Raw genomic sequence first — 22,374 nt, forward strand, 5'->3', positions numbered from 1 at the left:
GGCTATTTAGAAGGGTTGCAAAGATTTCATACAGATCTATAGTCCTTAATAGGTGCCTTATGAAGTCTTATGATTGCAAGTTTTTTATATCAAAGGGATGGCTCAGGATTTTGGACATTACGTTCTATGAAATACTTAAGCTATTAGCTTACCGTCAAAGCTCCTGTGTTGGCATTCTGGCTGGGTCTGATCATAGAATGTACACTGGGGGTGACCTTTTAGTGAACATGTAGTTTTGTGGAGTAAATCCTTACTTTCCACCTCCAACATCGGAGCTCGGAGGGTGAGCTAATAACTTTGCATCCACTACACTACTGGCAAGTTTTTCATACAACTTAATGTCCAAAATCCTGAACTATCCCTATATACAGTTATGGAAAAAAAAATGCGACCATTTTTTTTTTTTCACTTTCTTGTTTATTTTAATGTCTGGTACAACTAAATGTACATTTGTTTGGACAAATATAATGAAAATAACAAAAGTACCTCAAAAGAGTTTAATTTAAGAGCTGATATCTAGTAATTTTCTAGTTTTCTTGATAATAACCAAAATCAGCATCAAGAAAACCATGGAAAATGTCTAGATATCAGCTCTTAAATTAAACTCTTATGAGATATTAATGTTGTTATCATTATATTTGTCGGAACAAATGCACCTTTAATTGTACCAGGCATTAAAATGAACAAGAAATTGAAGAAAACAAGGGTGGTCTTATATTTTTTTCCATGACTGTACACACATACTATAATGTGAAGTCTGTATGTTTTTCTGGAATATAGATGATATCCATTTTGCATCAAATCAGCTGTCTAAGATAAAGATTGGTGATATAAGAAGAGACATTAAAAAAAAAGTGTTACCAGCCAAAATTTTGAGTCCAAGGGTTTTCATGTCTCTTAGCAACAATAAAAACCTCCCAAGGAAACTGTTCAACTAAATTGTTAATATTTTTACAAACTACAATCTGGGCGCGAGAGACCCACCAGCAGAGTGAAGTACAGTTAGTAAAGTACAGTTAGGATGGAAGGAGTAGTGAGAGGGAAAAGGGAGAAAAGAAGGCAATAAAAAGAGATTGAGATGGATGGAGGAAGGAGGGAATCAGTGGAAGAAGTGTAGAAGGAATAAAATAGCAAGAGATGAATGGGTGATAGCTTAGTTGTCCCTCTGGCTCAAAGCTTTCATGATTGATGGCATATTTGTCCTTTTTTTCATCCATGTCTGATGGTTCACAGCAGCCCTTTGTTTAGGGGGCATTCTGGGGCAGAAAGCTGAGAACTGTGGTTGTTTCTGTCCGAATAAAGTGTTTGCCAAGAATAGAACAAAATAATAACCAACATTATCTTTTCTTTAGGCCATTCAGTATGTTGAATTAATGATGATCAGTCCTTGACACAGTGCTATCTGACTGACTTCTCAGTCACCTACATGGTGCAATCTCTTCTCATATTTGACCACGACATTTTCAGGGGCCAACAAAGCCAGTTCACCATTGAAATAAATTCACAGCTGTATAAACTAACATGATTACTGTGCAGTTGTAGGCCTCCTCCATCCATTAAAGTTGCACTTTAAATCTATGTCTGTCCAGACAGTAATTCAAATATGGATGTTGTCTTGTTCTACTGGATGCTTGACACACTTCTTTAACCTGGCAGCTCAGACATCTATACAATCAAGATTTTCAAGGTGGGAACCGAATATTAGTGAATCACCAAATATCGGGATATGACTTTTGGTCCATATCGCCCAGCCCTATTTGACCGGCCGTATTTTGGCCCTGTCGAATAGTAGGGCCATTTTTCTCCCCTGAAAAAAGCCTGGTTGCTTATTGGACAGAAGTCCAAGTAGCGAGTAGTCACGACAATAATTTTATTATCGTAATCATTGCCGCCATGTGCATGAACACAGTGACAAGAAACACACCAAGCTCTGCTCCTTCCTTCTCGGTGTCGCCTTCATTATTGTTTACGTTTGTCGCGTAAAACAAACAGAGATCACTAAGTGAACACCTCCTGCAGCAGCAGCACATACACACTGTACTGCTACAGAGCTAACTGCAGCTAACAGCGGCTCTTCTTAAGAACAGTAAGAAGGAGTCGCCAGATTTGTCTCCAGTTGCTTTCTTGAAAAATAGTCGCTAAGGGGGTCTGAAAAGCCGCTAAATTCAGCAACAAAGTCGCTAAGTTGGAAACACTGCTTCGCCGGCTTTTAAAAATGGCGTGTGTTGTTGTCATGTAGAGTACTACGTCACATCCCGCTTAGCGATCTATCCAGTCAGTAACCAGGCTGTTTTCAGGGGAGAAAAAAGACCCTGCTCTTCCACAGGGATGAAAAAAGTCCCGACAAAAGCCGACTTTGGACTGCTCGTATTCAAATTAGGGGCGTTTCGGCGAGTGAGACCAGCCTCATTCTGGGTATTGCCTGGTAGTGGAAACAGCCCTTCTCCTTGAGGTTAGCTGGCCTTTAGCTAATCAAACTAGGAGGTTAAACTACAGTAAAAAATATTATTTGACCTATTTTTACACTACTTTTCAAGAAGCTCCAGGCCCAGACAAACACAACAAAACACATTTTTAGCCTGACAGCTGGAACACACTGTCCAGATAAGCAAAGACACATTTTTATAGTTAATGAAAAGAAGGGAGAAAAGGTGCAGCTCTTAACACTTCACAGGGCGCCCAAAACAAAAGGATCTCATCTCAAAGTGTCAGCCGTCAAGAGTGAGAATAAACATTGGAGGCAGAATAAAAGACAGCGTGGCTTAAAGTTTGCTGTGCATCCTGTTGGCTACAAACTGAGCTTAAATCACCTTGTTGTATGACAGAAGGGTGGGAGCGAGACACTTGCATAGGTCTGAAAAAACTGCCTTCATCCAACATGTTTGTTTGCAGTTCTTCTTTCCTGGCAAGCAATTTATTACCGCTTCACTTTCAACAGCCTGATGTATTGATGATGTGACCGAACATTCATTTCTCCATAAACAGAAGAATAATGCCCGTACAAAACAAATTAGAGTGACAGTAATGAGAGGGCTCAGGTATTCTGACAGCATCTTTTGTACTTAGCCATATTAATGCCTCCCAATTTGTCAGGACAGATCTAACATAATTCGTAAATCAGCAGGTGTCAATTGAGTTCGTTTGGAAGCTGTTTCGCAAGCTTAAGCTCCATGAAAAGTAATATAAAATGAGGCGGGCTAGTGTGAGGGACAATCTGTGAAGAATAAATAATGCATTGATTTATTTTTTAAGATGATGCACCATAAACAGTCTTTCAGGTCTGCTGTGATGCATAAAAGTTCTGTTTTTCTCCCTCCATTCCTTACTTATTCCTTGACGTTTCCTCAAAATGAGACATTGTAGCTCAAGTTTCACTATACATCACAATGCCCAATCTAGTTTCAGCTGGGTTCACAGTTTTACAGCTATATCTGTGTGTATATTTGGTTCTGGCTCATTTCCATGTGTTCACGTTGCAGCGAAGTTAATCAATTGGGTCTGTTTTTACCCAACACCAAGGCTCAACAATGGGAGTTGCTAACTCTGAAAAAAGGACATTAAAGCTGCATTTTTACAGGCACAGGAATCACGTCCCAATGTTAACATGCACCCTCACAGCACGGAATGCTTGAAAGCAAAGCCGATCACAGCCAACCTGTCATGGACTTCTTCCCTTCAAATTGATTTGCTCAACAGGTGTATCTGTGTATTGAAGGGCTTCCACTGGGGAAGCAGTAATGCCGCATATTTGTCATTGACTTAGCATTTAAGTGAGTTAAGCTGTTGTTCAACAATCCGAGATGAGGACATATGGTCCGCCGATTAGTTTTAAACATTTGATGGAGGAACAGTGAATGCAGAAACAGCCAGAGTGAGGTGTCACATGACAGGCATTAGTGAGATTTGCGCAAGGCAGCACACATCATAAAGTTACTTCTCCTTGGATCGGATAATCATAGATACCAATAGTTAATTTGTTAATGAAGCATAGTGAGTGTGCTACTCTAAGTCAAGTTTCCCGACGGCTGCACAACTCCAGAGATATTGTTGGAATAAAGGGAATTGGTGCCAAAGCCAGTGTGGTGTGGGAACATTTTGGATTTCACTGTTCAGCTTAGCAGCCGCACAACAACTGCGGCTGCTATCGCTAACTGCACAGCGCACCGCAGCTTATTGTAAACAAACCGGCAGGCTAACTGTGCACAAAATGTCCAGTGCTTGTTGTAAACAAACGGAGGTCGCTAAGTGAACACATACTGCTGCAGCACATACACACTGTACTGCTACAGAGCTAACTGTTAGCCTGTTCACACTGTGCTATTGTGTATCACTGACTGCCCTGCCTCTTAAAGGAGCCACGTCTCTCTTATAGTGAACACATTATAATGCAGACTTTTTGTGCTTTTTTAGTAATACTGCAAAAGTTTGACAGGCAGTAGGTATTGCCAAAAAAACCCTCTGAGACAGCTGTTAATATGTTATTAATACTTAAAAAATATATTATCTCAGTGCAATTTCTGTTAACAGAGCAAATCCAGAGAGTCTATTTTATTTGTTTTATTTGTAGTTTATTTATTCATGTTTTATTTATTTAGGATTCTTTATTATTTATTTCCCACATTTCAATTCCAATGTTTAATATTCTTGAGATTTAAAAATTCATTCTGTGGAAAAGGATGTACTCAACAATAAAAATATATATCGTCCTAAAAAATGTGGTCTTGTGACAGGCCTAGGATCAATAAATACCTTGTCCTATTAAAGATAAGATAATAATGTTAAACAAAACATTATGCTGTGATATTGTTACGCCAAATTCAGACAAAAACTTTTTAAAAGGGAGCTATTGCTTGAATACCTAATTGCTATTAGGGTTTTTTTTTATTTAAATATTTAAAATAATACCACACTTGTATAAATGTTTATTCACCTAAGTGTATTGGGTATGTTATTCTTTGACACTAAGTCCGAGTTGGCATGCCACTGGTGTGCTGTGAAGTAACTCCCTCCCCATCACCTCCTACTCCCGCTGCCCCTTGGCGATCTTGAGTTGCAGGCATCAAATTAAGTGCATATTCACAATAAACAAAGTTTCGATCAGTTACAGAATTAAATACATGGTATTTGTACAGTTTTTAATCAAATATATGTAAACAAACAATAACAAAAAGATGAGCAAATGATAACACTCAGTCAGGGTTGTAAATATTAAAACAAAGTCTCTTTATATCATGATTATTAGAATAGTGTGGGAGTTGTACTCCCGTGGCAGTGGCATGCTGTGAAGTATTCCTTTAAAAAATATCCTTATTGTCTTGTGAAAAATCCTGGTTGTATTTCAGCTCATCATCTCCCCCAGAACCAAATTGTGATTATTTTATAATGGTTCTTATAATTACCATTCCATAAAAATGCTAATACATAGCTGTGTGATGCACATTGCAGAATTTAGTGGATAATTCAAGATCCCAGGAGGAACAATATCGTCATTGGTTATATGAAAACAAGCAAGATGACTAAATTCAATTACAGATTGCAGACCTCTGAATATGCAATCGGGGCCTTTGTATTAGAGACTGACGTTGGAAAATGTTGCCCAACGCTGTCAGAGCAGGAACCTACATATCAAAACCTAGTATATGGCTGACCGTGTTTGGTTAATGCAATTTGTGTTCCAGCAATAGTTAACGGTAGCGTCGATGATTTGAATATTTTGGATAGTAGTGAGTATGCTTTTTTCCCTTTAACACAAACGTCTAATAATATGCTTAATGATGTCATTAACCCCTGCTGCTGACGTGCTGACAGCGTGCATATTGTGTCACTCTGGTGTTTCTGTGTGGTCGTAGTGTCTGCTCGCTGTTCTCGCTAAATATAGTTAACTCTGTTAAAGTTACACATTACAGTGGATAATTGTCCGCTTTATTTACACCTATGCTAGTTTTGCTAAAGCACTTATATCTCTCTCCTTCTTGTTGTGACATTGCTAATCCCATCTGTTTATGCATTATTCAGTTTTGTTAGCTACTTTAGCTTAGCAGCTAGCGATAGCTTCTCTCTCTGCTGCTCGGTGTGCAACTGTTCATTTACTCCTCTGCCTTCTTTGCTGATAATGGTACACTGTATTACGTGTAGTGCAGTAGTTGGCAAGGCTTAGCGGATTGAAAGTGTGACTCTGCACTAGAGGTCGACCATAACATCGGCCGGCTGATTTATCGGGCCGATATTTGTTTTTTTTTTTACTTGTATCGGCATTGGCCGATACGTGCGTGCATGCGTTCGCCGATCAATTAGCCCATTTCACTGAGCCAACACCAGGCAAGGCTCGGTGCAATATCGGCTTCAAGAATCGACCCAAAAAAACGGCAGCACATATCGAATCGGTTAAAACTGATGTCAAAATAATCTGTATCGGCAGCGGCCTTAAAAAACTTGTATCGGTCGACCACTACTCTGCACCATGGAGCCTCAATTGGTAACAGCTGCAGTTAGCCGGTCCCCCGATACACATCCCATACGGTTGTCACTGCAGTTGATTAATCAATGAATATGCGGTTTATGTTCAAAATATATGTACAGCGGAATATCTGTGATTTTAACAGCAGTCTATGCAGAGATGCTTCACTTAACACAACAGCAGATAAAGTTACGCCTGGATTCCACTGGATGCGTAACGGCTGCAGATCCGTCGTCGGAGCCGTTACGCACCCATTATAATCAATGTGTGAGATTCCACCGACTGCAGATCCGCTGCGTAATGAGTCCGACAACGCAGGGCCATCCGACAGCCCTCGCAACACTTGCGCAGAGCTTCTATTTTTGTCGGACGACGGAGCACTACGCATAAATTCAGCACAGAGCAGATCGTTCGGGACAGGAAGTCTTGCACAGACACAAAATAAAACACCGGTATATTTTCAAAATAAAATACCTCGGGTTCGCTAACGAGGTCGGCCGGCTCGTTAACAAGCCGGCCGACCTCGTTAGCGCTCGTTAAGACGGAGTCGCTGGATTTGTCTCCAGTCATTAACGAGGAGATGTTGATTATCTTCCAGTTATATCAATTGATTAGGCGTGAATTCGCGAGATCTCGTGCGTCCTCGGGACTCTGCTGTCCGCAACAGCTCCGACACAGACGGATCCGGTGGGTGTTGACGGACTGCGTAGATACGCAGCCGTTGCGGACAGACCCCTGTCGGAGTCGTTACGCATCCAGTGGAATCCAGGCGTTAGCGTGAATTGCACTTACCGCGCCACTTACATCTCCCTGAGAACAGGTTTTAAAACAGGCATGTGCTCTGAATGTAGAAATAGGTTCAGTCAGTCAGTCACATACACACCTGTGTGTAAGGCTGCCCTGGAAAGCATGTATCAAATATATGCAGCTACAGAGGCAAATCAGAGACGGATAAACCTGCTCTTATGCTCTCTATCCAATGTGTCTCTCTGTGAATGGAGGCTAAAAGTAGCTTAGAAACTTGGCTGCTGCATGGCTTGGAGGCCACAGCAACAAAGACATAGTATATGGTCAATAAGTAACAATTGACGTGATAAAAAGCAGACACATAAATCAGGCATGATAATAGGCCATTTTCCGGTAGAAAATTGCAAACAAAAACTGATGCCAGGCTGAATAATGGAGCGGTAACCAAAAGCAAATCAGGCAAAAATAACTGGAAGTTTATGGCTTTCAACTTTGAGCAGGTCCTGAAGTCACACCACCATCATTCTCCTGAATCTTTTTCTACAATTTAATGAAATAAAAAAACTCTGCAGTACAGTTAAGGGCCACCAGAGATTTCTATATTTGCTGTGCTTCGAGATTTATCATTCTTAGACACTGCTTTATAGACAAACAGGGAGCAAGTGAGACTACAGCTTCAAATACCTTTAATGACAGCACAGACAGTGGGAACATTTTCAATGGGAGATTTATCAAATTATATTGCGAAATGAAAACTACTGACAGACCACAAAGAGACATATGAACAGAATTTAGATTTTTCTAGCTGGTATGTCAAGGAAAAAATAAAATAAAAATAATAATCTTTGAAGACTGGAAGCTTAGCAACAGAAAGAGTGACATTAATCTTCCCGGTATAAAATTCACTGCTAAAAAGCAACCGTTATCAAACTTATCCATCTCAGACTTTACAAAAACTGTTGCACTGCGACAATAAGTTGACTTTTTTTTTGGCTCCTGTATTTGGCATTGTCTATGCCTACAGGGGTGGGAGGAACTGCAAAGTCAAGTGAATTTTGATTAAATATAAGTAATAAGTATTGCTGTGAGAGTATACATCCAAGGCCAATGTGCCTCCTCTCCCTTGATGTGGTGATTCGATCAGTATGTAATGTGCTATGTATGTCATTATGGCAATAAAGACAAATCTCAAAGGGGTATTTCAGCTATTTTGAAGCAGAGGCGAAGATGTTGTGGTCCCTAATATGGTTCAAGTTTCCAAAATGCCACTCTATCGTATATTTTTGTTTAACACAGACTTCCTGGGAAATAAAGTTGCAATTATATACCTGTATAAAGGTGTTCACATTAGTTATAATCCAGTGTACCTAAAAAACCAACCTGTGCAAGATCGATTTCTTTCCTCCTCAACTGCCTGTCAGACTAGTCAACTTCCGCCCCACACACACAGCGATGATTGGTTTATCCATTTGTAAAGAGAAATTACTTTTTTTATATGGTCATCCTTTTTTCCCCTCTATTTCCAAAAGTTATTATAATTGCGAAAACCTTTCAAAAAAATAAATTTAAATAGGGGCAGTGTTTTGAAAATCTTGTACATTTATCAGTAAAATGCATCAATCTCGTGCACTTAGAGAGCTAAATGTATTACTACTACTGTATTATAGAATCTTTATTGTTATGCTACGGTGACATTTTTAATTGCTGTCAACATGCTTTCCATTAGGACATGACAGACCGGGAGACTAGGGGGATCATTTTTTTTCCCATAAAAGCCCAAATTTGGTGCCTCTCACACATTCTAATACCACTATTCCATCAAATACACTCATCTTAATCATTGCATATTTTAAGAATTATTTTATAAGAGAATAAGGGGTCCTTGTATATTTTATTTAAGGCATCTTATTTTGACAGTCTTCTTTTAAATTCTGTGGTTGATTTTGTTAACACACTGTGCTCTAATTTTGAAAGCTGCATGCGTTTAGCAACAGGAAGTTATTCAAAACAGACACAATTTAGTACATACTTACATACAGAGCGATCGAGTTTTGAAGCGGAGAAGTGGGGAGCAGCTTGGTAAATTCACTGTGTGTGGAAGTGTGTTAATGTGCGTGCATGTCTCGGAGGAGGACGGAAAGGTGGGTCGGGGGTTTTGACTGACTGACGGGTGACAAACCATTGTTCACACGGGTGAACAACAGCAACGCAACGCAAAATAACTTTATATTTTGAATCGTGTAAATATACTTTTAGTAGCTCGAAATGTGACGTTAGCGCAGCACATGACAGTCTGGCGGGACAGATTAGCTGCAACGGGCTGCCAGACTCTAGGTAATTATTGGGAAACCCTGAGGGGACTATTTATGCACACTTCCATTTAAAAAATGATTTCATGCCTAATTTATAATAAATCATTTGTTTAACCAAACCATAATATTATCTGATGGTTATCGTAACTTGAAAATCTAATACTGTTGCAACCCTACTGGTAAATGCCTATGTCCTTGTATTTCAAACTCTATGCACCCACCAGTTTTACTTAAAATAACTGAAATATCCCGATGACATCATTGGGGTTATTTTCTATATCTACTTACTTGACAAAGACCCTACAGAGCCACAGTTGTTTTCAAAGGCTGAGTGGTCCTCATAATGACTGGCAAACTGATCTTGATGGGTAAGACCAGTGTAGTGCCATTTTAACATTATCTATCATCTACAACTGCTTTCAGGCTACATGAAACTGATCCCTTTCATTTAAACAACCACATCAAGGCAGACAGAGAGTCTCTGTCTTCTAACTGCTGCCTCATTTCATGTATTCACATCTTACTGTTTGGTGAAGCTTATTATTCTACACATCTTACAGCAAATCAGAAGTGCAACAGAGATACAGCCCTGGCTATAATGGACAACTTAACAGGAGCTGTTTTGGTAAATCTGACAGTGGTGAGTCAAAAAAAACAAGTCATCTGCCATAGGAGATTTTTTTTTTTTTATAAATCTGTACAGATCGTTGTGGAAAGAGGATTATTGTGTGAAAGTTGATGCAACCATGTAAACAACTCCCACTCACAACCTTGGCAAGATGGGCATTAATTAAGCATGTGCACAACTAATTAAATGCAAGTCATCAAAGCAAACTTAAAACAAACAGCAAAGGTTGTTTGTTTTTTTTCATTCTGAATTTCCTAAAATTGTGAAACTGCACATTTACTTCCTGGAGGTATACCCATCTCTTTAATTGAAATCTATGACAAAGTCTATTAATACCCAGGAAAAAACATGAGAATCTGAAATTCACATCTCATGAAATGTGAGTAAATAAACAAAGGACACCATATGAAATTGGAATTACTATTGCAGGTCTGCACCCTCTAAACAATCATATCAGCTCTTGAAGAAGTAAGTCGTGAGCCATTTTCACCAAATGACGCAATAATTTCACTGGTCATTGCAACTGCATAATAAAAACATCAATTTTTTTTACTGAGAATATAAGTGATGTTTGGTTTTAAGGGTTTTCTAACTCAAGAGGTTCACTAATTGGTGGTTAGGGACACTTTACCCGACATCAAATCACTGTAAACGATACACAGACACATATTCTATGCCTGCTGGAGAAATTGTGCCCAATGGCCTGTGAGAATAATGAAGTTGGGCCAATAACACCTGCTGTCAAGTATTCCTACATACCATAGCATATCAGTCCCTTCATGTTTTCCCAAATGTTGGGAGCTACAGAGTTATGGAGCACTACGAACAGCAGCAACGCCAATCACCTGGGACACCCACTGGTCACAATGCAATTATCATGCTGTGTTAACCTGGCAGCCAGCAGGTAAAACACAAGGATGGAATGGAAATGAGAAATGGCCCTGGACTTTTGGAGTCTTTATTTTGCAATACTAAGTCATTAAGTACTGCCTCAAGCGAAGGAGTTCAAGTATCTCCGGGTCTTGCTCAGGGTAGAAGAGATACCTCCCGTTAAAGGTGGAGGAGCTGGACGTTGTGACTGTTGAGAGGGACATCTGGAAAGGCCTTGCTTAGCGGATGGATGGATGGATGGATGGATGGATGGATGGATGGATGGATGGATGGATGGATGGATGGATGGATGGATGGATGGATGGATGGATGGATGGATGGATGGATGGATGGATGGATGGATGGATGGATGGATGGCTAAGACGTGTTGCATTAGGTTTCTTTCACTCTAGTGAGCCGCTATGGGTGTGACTTGGGAGAGACGATCCGCCCAACTTCACCGGTTAGCGGCTCAGGTAGCAGCTCAGAAATTAACTGCCTCGGGTATGTACTTTTCTGAGCCACTACTAACTACTCGACGCTGATTGGATACAGTTGAGGCAGCGACTCCGCCTGATTCATTTGCAGACTCGACACTGATGGGTTAACATCTCCTGCATCTGCAGCTGGGAGAGACTGCTGCGGGAGGACTGGGCCGCTTGTGAGTGCTTTTGGACGGTGCCTGCTACTCTTTAAGAAGAGCAGAAACGAGTCTCCAAAAGTCTCCAATAACACCAGAAAAATTTGCTAGATTTATTGTTTGTCACTATATTTAGCGACTATTCAGACCCCTCTAGTGACTCTTTCAAAAAAGCGACTAAGTCGATAAATTGGCAACATTGCTTGCCACGTCAGTCTGTTGTCACATTTGAACTCCGTTGGTTAGCCGCTACAAAAGTATCTGTATGGGAACAGAGGCCGAGAGGAAATAACTAGTGGGGGAGCCAAAACACTCCGCCGCTTTCCAAGAAGTACTCAGAAAGTACTCAGTGGAAAAATGCCATAAGTCAGTACTGTTGCAATACGAAGTCATTATTTTGAGATTCTTAGCATCTTAAAATAATGACTTAGTACTGCAAAATAATGACTAATTCACTATTTGCTTTACAGTCATTAGTTTAAGATACTAGCAAAGACATTACTTTGCAACACCAAGTCATTATTTTGAGATACCCAAGTCATTACGATGCCAATTCATAGTTTCGAGAATATTTTTCCAATTTTTTCTTCTACTTGCAGAAATAGGCTTCCATACTTTTCAGCCAGCAGCTCTTTTTCAAATGCAAGCAGTTCTTTTTGGAAAGACAGTGAGGGTTAGTCATGTCTCATGGACAACAATTACTCATGCCATCTCCTCTTTCACTCTGCTGCTCCTTTTTTTTTCATCTGATTGCTGTGTTTTTAATCTCACTCTTCCTTATCACATGTCCCTCACTGATGCCACCAAAGGAAGAGGCTTTCAAAAAGCAATTGAGCTGTGTTTCTTACAGTACCAGCCAAGACTTGAAAAGGTACAACCAGCCTCAGAGAGCCCTTTGAAAAAAAAGACAATTCAGCAATGTTGCTCCTGTGGGTGATGTGCTGACATAAAAACATGAAAGAATGGCATGTGGAATCCAGACAATAAAGAAAATGTTTTTTCTTACTACAATCCAAGATGATGTAATCAAGATCTGCAAAAATGAACGAGACTTATGGAACCAACACTAATATGTGATGTTATCAGATAGACGATATCTTGAGTATCTCTTCTCATCATCTCTTTCTATTTTTAGTTCCTTTTCAATTACATCCTCTGTTATAGAAGCTAACAAATTAAAAAAACACCCGCACACAATTACATGCAGGTGGTTTGAATAGCACCTTTGATATTACCAGTGTTATCAAGACAAGAATTCATTATCAGTGAAAAAGTCCTAAGTCATTTTGTCTTGGGCAAATCAAGTCCCAAATCTAGTCGCAACCTGAAACAGTTATTCAACTGATAATCACCATATTTTATGCAACATTTTAAAATGTGATCAACATTCAAATGTAGCTTAACTTCAAGATTGGGTTTCAATGTATCCGTGGATTGCAGAAACGTAACATTACAGTGCTAATGTTTAATCATATCCATTTGGCTCCTATTTGGCTTTTCCCCACATTTAGACAACGTATACACACAGAGATAGCTGCTGATGAGATAATGAGAAGAAGATTGGATACAAGTTGATCGACGGGTAACACTGTTTTTAGGTTGTTTAATAATGTCAGTAATTGTGGGATTTCTTTTTGCCAGCTAAACAGCATTCTGTAAAATGTCAATCATAGGCACAGACAGAAATGAGTAAATTACTTTTTTATTACATTTGAGCCTTCATCTCTGTAAATGATTGATCAATTTGATCCTGAATTGTGAAGCTGGCTTACTTTGTAAAGTCAGTTTCAACATGTGCACAGTGACTGAATCATTGATCATCCTTTGGGCATATTTAAATTGAATGATTGATTTTTAATTAGAATTTACTGCAACATTGGTTTGCAAAAATGTGGTGAATTAGTCATATGGATGCTACAAATATTCACAGCCATGGGTTATGACAGCCACTCAGCAGTGGAGAATCTCGACAATGCGACACAGTCAGTGAAATTGCACTTTCTTTGCCCTATCTTCATTGATAGTCTAATGAGTTGTGGAGCAGGCACAAGTCTGGATATTAAACAAATTTCAAAGGATGTATTTATTGGGGTTGGGTCATCGTGTGCAAAACTCCATCGTCCCATTAACCCTGCAAGCATCAATAGTGCATTCAAATGTCCGGGAGAGGGAACTCTTACGCTAACTTCTAGCATAATAACAGCCTACGAGCCTGCATTGCTGTTCATCTTGAATGCTATGGACTGTAAAAAATGTTTGTAGATTTTACGGAAAAAAACTGCTAAACCTTTAATCTTTAATTCATGCGACATTTATAAAGTATTTTCTTGTCAACTATGTGGCCGAACAGTATTTCTTTTGATGGAAAAACTTTTTTTTTTTTACAGTAAAATATGGAATAAATTGGCAATCTTAAACGGGAAATAAACAGTGCCAATATCTTTTTACCGTAATATTAGAAAAAGTTGCACTGTATTTATCACGGTAAAGTTCTGGCAACCACAGCTGCCGTTTTTTTACTGTGATTCTATTAAACACTAAACAAAAGACGTTCATGTCAGCCTTTGTTGTAAGCTAACGCTAGCCCGCTAGGTCTAACTAGCTGCCTAGCACAGACAACCTGGTATCGATCACATTGCAGTTAAACAAATCGAATAAAAATTAATGACACACGTTTTACTTGGTCACGATAATCCTGCTCGTAGCCCCTGGCCTGGAACAAGCTGTGGAATCGCTTGGTCAAAAAGGGGTTTACGTACACCTTCAAATTCACCATAACAGTGTTTTTTCCTGCAGAGCTGATAACTGTAAACATCTAAAAACTTTCAGTTTAAGGTTTCATTTCTTGAATACAATATCTATAGGGCTTTTATACAGGGAGAGGGGGGAAAAAGTCCTTTCCTGCCCATCTCTATTCTATGCCTGACATATACACACATAAACCTCAAGACACATCAAAAGAGAATTATTCTACTGGAGCCAACTACAATAACCGTTCTGACATTTGTAACATCACACTGCAGACGGGAGTAGAGACAATAAAAGGAGGGCACCCAAACTCCAGCAGACAGCGCTCTGAGCCCCAAAACTTACAGTGACTAAATATGAAATGGTATTTTATTGAAGCAACAAACACTGCTCAAGAACTCAGCATGCAAGGTCAGCGTGTACAGTGACAAACACTCAGCAGTAGCAGTAGTAATGACATCATTTGGTAGCGTTTTTCTAGCCTTTGATGTAATGTCGCTTGTATAAGCAGCACCCTAAACACAGCTGCAGAGGTCCCTTTGCTGGTGTTTAATATTTTATACTGTAAGCTTGCTTCATCTTGTTCATACCTCGTCTCCTTCTTCTCCCTCCCTCCCTCCATTCTCATGCTCCGTAGCCAACCAGGGATTACGCTGGCCTCTTTTGTGTGGCCAGTGGACCGTCTGGCTCACACTGCTTCAGTAAAAACCCTATCTCCTGGCTGCACAGGATTTCTGGTAAGAGCACAATGTTGCATTCCCGCCAAGAAAAAGCTGGCTTTGTTGTGAATCGCATACTATTAAGCATAAGGTATAATACTGCAATCACCAAAGGACAGGGTGGCTTTTTCTCGATATTTTTTTAAGGCTCTGCATTAGGCTGGAGGCTCCTCACAGGATTGAAATTGTACAATGAAATGGAAAGTGTAATATTGCTGCTTTTCAAGCCTTATTGTGAGCTGACCTTGATCAGACAGGAAGTCCAGCATGGTCTGAAGCAGGAAGGACAGGTGGCGCACAGACAGGCCGGGGTTGCCCATGCGACGGGAGGCGTACACCAGTTCATGTAGGAGGCGCATCTGAACAGCAGCCCAGCCTCGGTGGGTACCTGAGAGAAAGAGACATTAACATTCACAATGTTGACATGGCTCATTGCTGACATCTAATGTTACACAGCCGTCTGATCAGATTATTAGTACAGATGCATAAAGACTATCCATCCAGACATATTCTGCACTTGTGAGACAGATCATAAAAGGACAATGTGTCCCCATTAGTGGTAGAAGAAGTTCTGAGATACATTTTATTCAGGTAAAGTAGCAATACAGCAGTGTAAAGATCCACTCCATGACAAGCAGTGAATGTTTTTTTAGTCATAGAGACCACTCAAAGTTGTCAATGTACAGTTCATCTTAATCTAAAGCTATACTTTTGAGCAGTCTAATCTATAGTAACGCTAGTGCAATTTTATTTTGTAAAGATAATTTATTGTTTTGATTGAACTAGACTTCCCGCCGTGTGGTTGTAGGTGGTGGGTTAGGTTGCGGTTTAAATCCATGACTGTCCAGACTCATATGTAGTGTTGCTCTCCAAGTGCTCTTGTAGTTTCTTACAGTAATCATTTGTCATTTTTCAATCAAACCTTGGTAAACAAAATATTTTTAAATTGGCCAGACAGAACAGATTCTAAAGACATTACTAAAGAGTATGAACCTCATGATTTTTTCTGCAAACATCAACTAAGGGTGATAAGTCAGTATTATCATTTGTCATCTTTAATCATACTGTGCCAATATGACCATATTGCTTTATTGCTTCACTCCTGTTACAATAAATCATTTGACGTGATTGTAAGTGAAACATTGGTTATTGATGTTATTGTTTTAAGAAATTAGATTATGTCTGATGCTATGAGTAATATTGGAACACAATTCACTTCAATAACACATCAATTCAATTCACATCAATAATATATATATACTGATATTGGAAAATTATTCTGTGAGGTTTTAGGCATATCTCTTATGGTGGTAACTTTGTGTTTTTAATATGCAATCAAACAATTATGCAAGTAAGAACAATATAACTGTGTAAAGCTTTGTCATCTCAATAGACTTTAGAACTCAACAGCAAACAAAACTTTTGGATTTGCAAAGAAAAGCTGAATTTCAAACATTCATTTCTTTCTGATCCCTTATAATACATTTTTAATCACAGATTTGTTTTACTTGCAATTAAATTTTGATTACAGTGTGGAAAGTTTTTTTTCGCTCCTTCTGTTTGATTGCATAATAAAGACAAATAAGTTACCCCATAATTTCCCTGCCCTAAATTCAGCACACCTACACAATGACTAGTAATAATTACACTGGAATGTATTCAGTGGCAAACATGCATGCTTGAGAAGGGGCGACAAGTGCGTGACAAACTTTCACAAGTCTGTATTTGGCATGCTCCACACTTATAGTTACACACATGATTAGATCAAACTCAAGTCTTTTCATTGGAGCCATCTCCTAAAATTGAAGTACACCCCATTGCCTGTCACATGTGCTCCAGCATGGTGCTAACTTCGCCAGTGTTCTTTGCTCTGCAGAGCTCCACAAGACATCTTAATAGCATTCTAGCCTGACACCAACTGTTACATAAGACCCTCAGCCCCCTACGAGATCCCCTGCTCCACTCCCAGCTGTCGACTGTTGACTCACTAAGTGGAAAAGAAAACTAGAGGAAAGATGTGCTGAGGAGGCCGCGGGGGCCAGAGGGAGGGAGGAAGGGAGGATATTTGGTAAACACTCGGATGTTTCCTCAGCTTAAATACCAATTCCAATAACATCAAATCATTCCTGTTATGCTTTTCACTTATCAGCATTTTTCTACCGGGGTCATTATTCATTCTGACTTCTTCTGCCATGTGAACAAACTGTAAATGCAATTCCTTCATAAGCTATTTTTCTGTCGTGAAACTGCACCCACTAAGCAGTCTAAAAATAGCTGACTTCCACCTGTCTGCCAAAACCAGTGCTTATCTGGAGAACAGTAATCCAAAGGACACTTTTCTGAGGATGTCTCTCTCACTCGAAACACGAAAAATGACTTCATTTGTGATATTTTCAGACCTGAACTGGAGGTGTCTGGCAATTCATTTAACACACCGCCAAGATAATGAGCATGGTGCCGCGGCCAAGCAGCCGCACTGTCATGCAAAACCTGACTCAAAAGGCTCTGCAACTCCGGGACGCCTCTGATGAAAATAAGGGAGTTTTCTAGTGTGCAGGGGTGATGAGATACCACCATTATTCTCCTCGATAATAAACAAATTATAACAAGAATAGAGCTCCCAAAATTTCTGCGGCAGTAAGATGACAGTGGAGAACAGGGGTCTGTGTAAAGGAAGAAAGTGTGTCCCCATTTCTGGTAACAGAGGGAGGTATTGAAAAAGGGCCTGTGAGCCACTTAAAAAGCCATTTGTTCCACTATATCTCAGAAAACAGCAGTCTTATTGGGATGCACCATTGATGTCCATTTTCCTTCTCACTTGAACTTGCCTCTCCAGCTAAATGCTACATAAACTTCCACCTGATCTCTCCTTCAAAAAAAGACATAACAGTCATTCTGAGTGGATACTCAGGCCCCAGTAGGGACTTGGATCTTACAGAGGATACATCAGTATGGATAATTTATGATATGGTTCCTTAAGATCTCTTAATCCAGCTCACAAGTCCCATGGAATAGGTTCCATGTTGATCCACTTGTGTGTCTAATTAGATAAGATTAGTATATTGTAAATAAAGATACAAGAAATAAAGTGCCCAAGGACTGGAATAATGACTTACATCCATCTTTTTGATGTTACATTAGCAACAGTACAGAGAATGTTTCTTTGTACCACCTTGGTGGAGGTTCCAATCGAGCTGGTGGAATTAAAACATTGCAAACCACTGACTGGTCAGAGAGAAGTATGTCTTGCATCACATGGTGTGCCATGTCCTGCACCAAATCGCAAAAACTAAACTGGCATTAGACAAGTTTTTTCCACTAACTTATTATCATGAATAGTGGAGTGGCATAGCTCAATATATCATAACAATCGTTCATTTTTTGATAAAAGCATCAAATTTGGCAGATGTGTTGATAATTATATTGGGAACAAAACTGGATATGGGGCCATCACAAATGCATACCCTGGTTGCCGTGGCAGCCATTTTTTAAAAGTGGCTACCTGCAGTTGGTTAAACTTTCCTTTCCCATTGGGCCCATGCGCAATAATGGGACATAATCTAAATCTTATAACCCTGAGAACCAAATCAAATAGTCACTCACACTTTTACAAAGAAATTGGTCATCTCATTATATCATAATGTTATTATAAATTGCCGTGAAGTAGTAAAAACTAATATTTTTGGGGCTTTTTTTTGTCAGGTGCTGGATGCTAGAGCAAATGTGGTACAGATTTTTTTTTAAAAGTAATTACTCACTCATATATATGTTATGAAATGTATGCACTTATTTTGCATGTTTACAGACACCTCCATTCAATTTAAAGCATTTCCAATTTGAGTATTAAAAGGTACAGATCAACCGTGGGTACAGGGATGTGGAACTGTTTTCTGGGAAAAGTAAATGTTGATTGCACAATATACAGGCTATAGAATAATGACACCAATTGATGACACCTATCTGCCAGAGGGCAATCTTCCAGGAAAATTAAGGTTAAACATGAGACAAAAAAGTGTCTCAACCAAACCAGGAAGAGTATAGAACTTTTTTGTTCCCTCGTAGCCAATCCCTGGTGGCAGTGGAATAACTGTTGCAACCGTGGTGGAGTAAAAGGTTTGTTTCCACTGGAACATATCCACCATAGTGATACTTAAAGTATGTGTTTATGTACAAGTAGTCAAAACTCATTTAATGCTCAATATCTATATGTTTAAGTCTGAGTGGAACACTGTTCTTTTATGCTTTTTATTTCTTGAAGGCTGTACTTTTCAGTTTAGATCAAAAGATAATTTCATTACAGAAAGATAACTACATTTTTTATGTCAGTATGCAGAGGAGGGTTTTTTTCTATGTGCGGCAAATACATTTTTTTGGAAAGGTGACACTCTGCACACCTGTTAGAGGAATAACTTTCAAAAGTCTCTTGAAATTGGCACTTGAATGGAAATGCAGAGGAATCAATCAAACCTTTAAGTCTGCTATACTTCTACAACTTAGAAATCCAAGGCTAAGGCTAAGGCATTTTCTGCAGTTTCACAGCAAGACTTGTCAAAAAGTGAAGAGTAAAATCCATTTTGTTCATTTTAGGTTTAAGATTTTGAAATTGAGAAAAAAAAGAAACGTTGAGATTGAAGAAAAAATACATCTAAAGGCAACAGTAATCCCTTGGCCCATCCCTCCCCTTCAAAGCATGTAGAAGAACCTACGGTGGCCTTCAGCTTCCAGGGGATTAAATTAATATTATTTTAGTTATTTTATTATAGAATTATATTATAGTTTATAAAGAGGGAATAAGTTGATGTAGTACACATTAAGGATACTTACTTCTCTACTACTACTACCCAGGCCATCAATAGCTACTATTTGTATAGAGATAAACTTCAACTGTGAAAGGTTGTTTTAGACGGTATTAAGGATAAAAATTTGACCACAGACAATCTGCAGTTTATTTCAACTCTCAGTTTGTACAGGAAACTAGGCCAGACAATAAAAGCAAATCTGAGAAAAAAATCCTCCACCAGTATCCCTTGAATAACTATCATAAGAAAACCCATGGATGTCCCTGAGCTTTTCTGTTCACTGTGAGCTCTGTCTTTTGTGTTGCTAACGCTTGCCATTGAGTGGCTGCAATGCACAAGGGTCAATAGTCTGTAGAACCAAGAGGCTTATCATGAGGACCTTACCAAGTGCTGGCTTGAATGCAGAACACACAAGAAGAAGAAAAAAAAAAAAGCAAAAGGTGGAATGAAGTGATGCTATTCATTTCCTATCTATTAAATGTCTTTAGACTGCTGCCACTCACATAACCTGGATAACAGTATTTGAAAAAGATTAATTTAGTGAGATTTACACCACTGAATTACTTCACTGATACAAAATCAGCGCTACTTAACCCGTGACCCATAAAATAAATAAATAAATCTAGCTATGATTGGCGGAGACTAGTAACAGTTTGTTTTTACTGCCGACTGACTGTGTTCTGATTTTTCATTGCCGCTGCTGACTCCACAGATGTTGGTTTCTGCGCGTTCAAACAAAAACAGATCTCTTCCTGTTGAGAGCTAATGAGTTTATGGTCCCAATCATTAGTTTTAACTCATTTTAATACAGCTTGATGTTCATTTTGTAAAGTATTTGGAGTAAAATAGACAATATTATATACAATATAATGTATATTTTAGGATGGGGCAACCTTGTGATTAAGAGGCTGCTACCACAGCAACCGGTGTGTTCTCATCTTAGTACTTTAACCTTTGTGTTTTCAGCATGTTTTCAGGTTAATTGGAACATTTTAGTTGCCTAAAAATGTTCTGTGTTTGGTTGTACTGCAAGAAACTCTGGAGGAGTGCTGTTCAGTTTAAATTAAGGATGCACCTTGCTTACTTAGCTAGCGTTAGTTGATGACTTATGTTACGGCTGGCTGCTGTTTAGCATGTATTGCAGGGATGGGCAACTTAAATGCTGGAGGGGGCCACAGTTTTTCATGGACACTACTACAGGGCCACATATAGGACCATGCACTTAACCAGATATGATGAAACTGCAAATTTAAATATGTTTACAGTGCAGTAACTTCACATAACTCATGCTCAAATGCATGTATAACAGTATAAATAGGAATATAAAAGGTTTGAAAAAAAATGTGATTTTTTTTTTTCACTGCAAAAACAGCAGACCAACATCAATTGCAAGAAGTAATTTTGTGCATTTTTACACAGCACAAGATTTCATGCTCAAATGCATGTCTTTGTGCTGAGGGCCACTTCAAGTGAGGGTGTGGGCCGTATGTGGCCCCCAGGCCTCCAGTTGCCCATCCCTGATGTATTGCATTGTTTCTATGAGTGATTCTGACGATTATTCAAATCCAGCTGTGTGATTCCCTGTCGTGGATTGGTCCTTCTGGAGCTGATACCGCCTACTTCCTGGTTGCTGTTCGCTGGCGTCTGTGATTGGTGCGGCTGTGATTCCACCGAGTTTACCAATCAAGAGTCTTCAATCAACCCAGCTGCACTTTATAAATAGCTGGTGTTTCTACAGTTGATGGCGGCTGTGAACCAGTGATCAGTACGCCTTGCTGTTGGCTGCACACCATTTATGTTAACAGAAAGCATTGTATTGTATTGCATTGTATTGAGTGTTGTAGTATTGCTTGGCCGCTGCCTTTCTGAGTGGTTCAGACAGTGCTTTGGAACCTTTGTCAGTAAATTTGTTAGATTCAGAGTGCTAAGAGTTGGACATCCTTTGTTTAAATATTTGTTTGTTTTGTCTGTTTTTGTAAGTTTATGGGTGCAGACCTCTTTTAGTTCTTTAGAGCATTTCTTTTAAGCCAAGATCTCAGTAACTACTTTATTCAACTTTGTTTTGTGCATTGGTTATTTGTCAGCCCCTGTTTAGCCTCTTTTTGTTATATTTTTTAAATAAACGCTTGACATTAACCAGAACTGCCCAGTTGTCGCATTCCACCTCATTTCCTATCCCAATTATATGTAACTGCTCTCCAAAACGAGCCGGGTCAAAGCACTTAGCATCCTCCTGGCTGCCATATCCTTTCTGCACATGCTCTGATTCCGAAAAAACGAACAAGATGGCATCAGCCAAAATGCCAAACTCAAGGCTTTACACCCACTAATCAACTAATGGATGATTTCACAGGCCTACATCCACTCCTTTGAAACAGTCTAAGCTCAACACTAAACAGTGTTCATAGTAATAAATATGTCTGGTGGCTCTTCACAGCGACACTGACACATTCC

The 22,374-nt window shown here is 39.3% G+C and overlaps 1 protein-coding gene across 2 annotated transcripts in view; it reads right to left on the reverse strand.

Moving 5' to 3' along the window:
- trappc9 (trafficking protein particle complex subunit 9) overlaps window positions 1–22,374 on the reverse strand; it is a 302,989-nt gene that overhangs the window by 256,451 nt on the left and 24,164 nt on the right. For both annotated transcript variants that reach the window (XM_059349529.1, XM_059349531.1), the window contains exon 9: window positions 15,366–15,509. In XM_059349529.1, the coding sequence (XP_059205512.1) occupies window positions 15,366–15,509 (144 nt within the window). The remainder of the gene's footprint in view (window positions 1–15,365; window positions 15,510–22,374) is intronic.

This window comes from Centropristis striata, chromosome 14, assembly GCF_030273125.1.
Source record: "Centropristis striata isolate RG_2023a ecotype Rhode Island chromosome 14, C.striata_1.0, whole genome shotgun sequence".
Lineage (NCBI taxonomy): Eukaryota > Metazoa > Chordata > Actinopteri > Perciformes > Serranidae > Centropristis > Centropristis striata.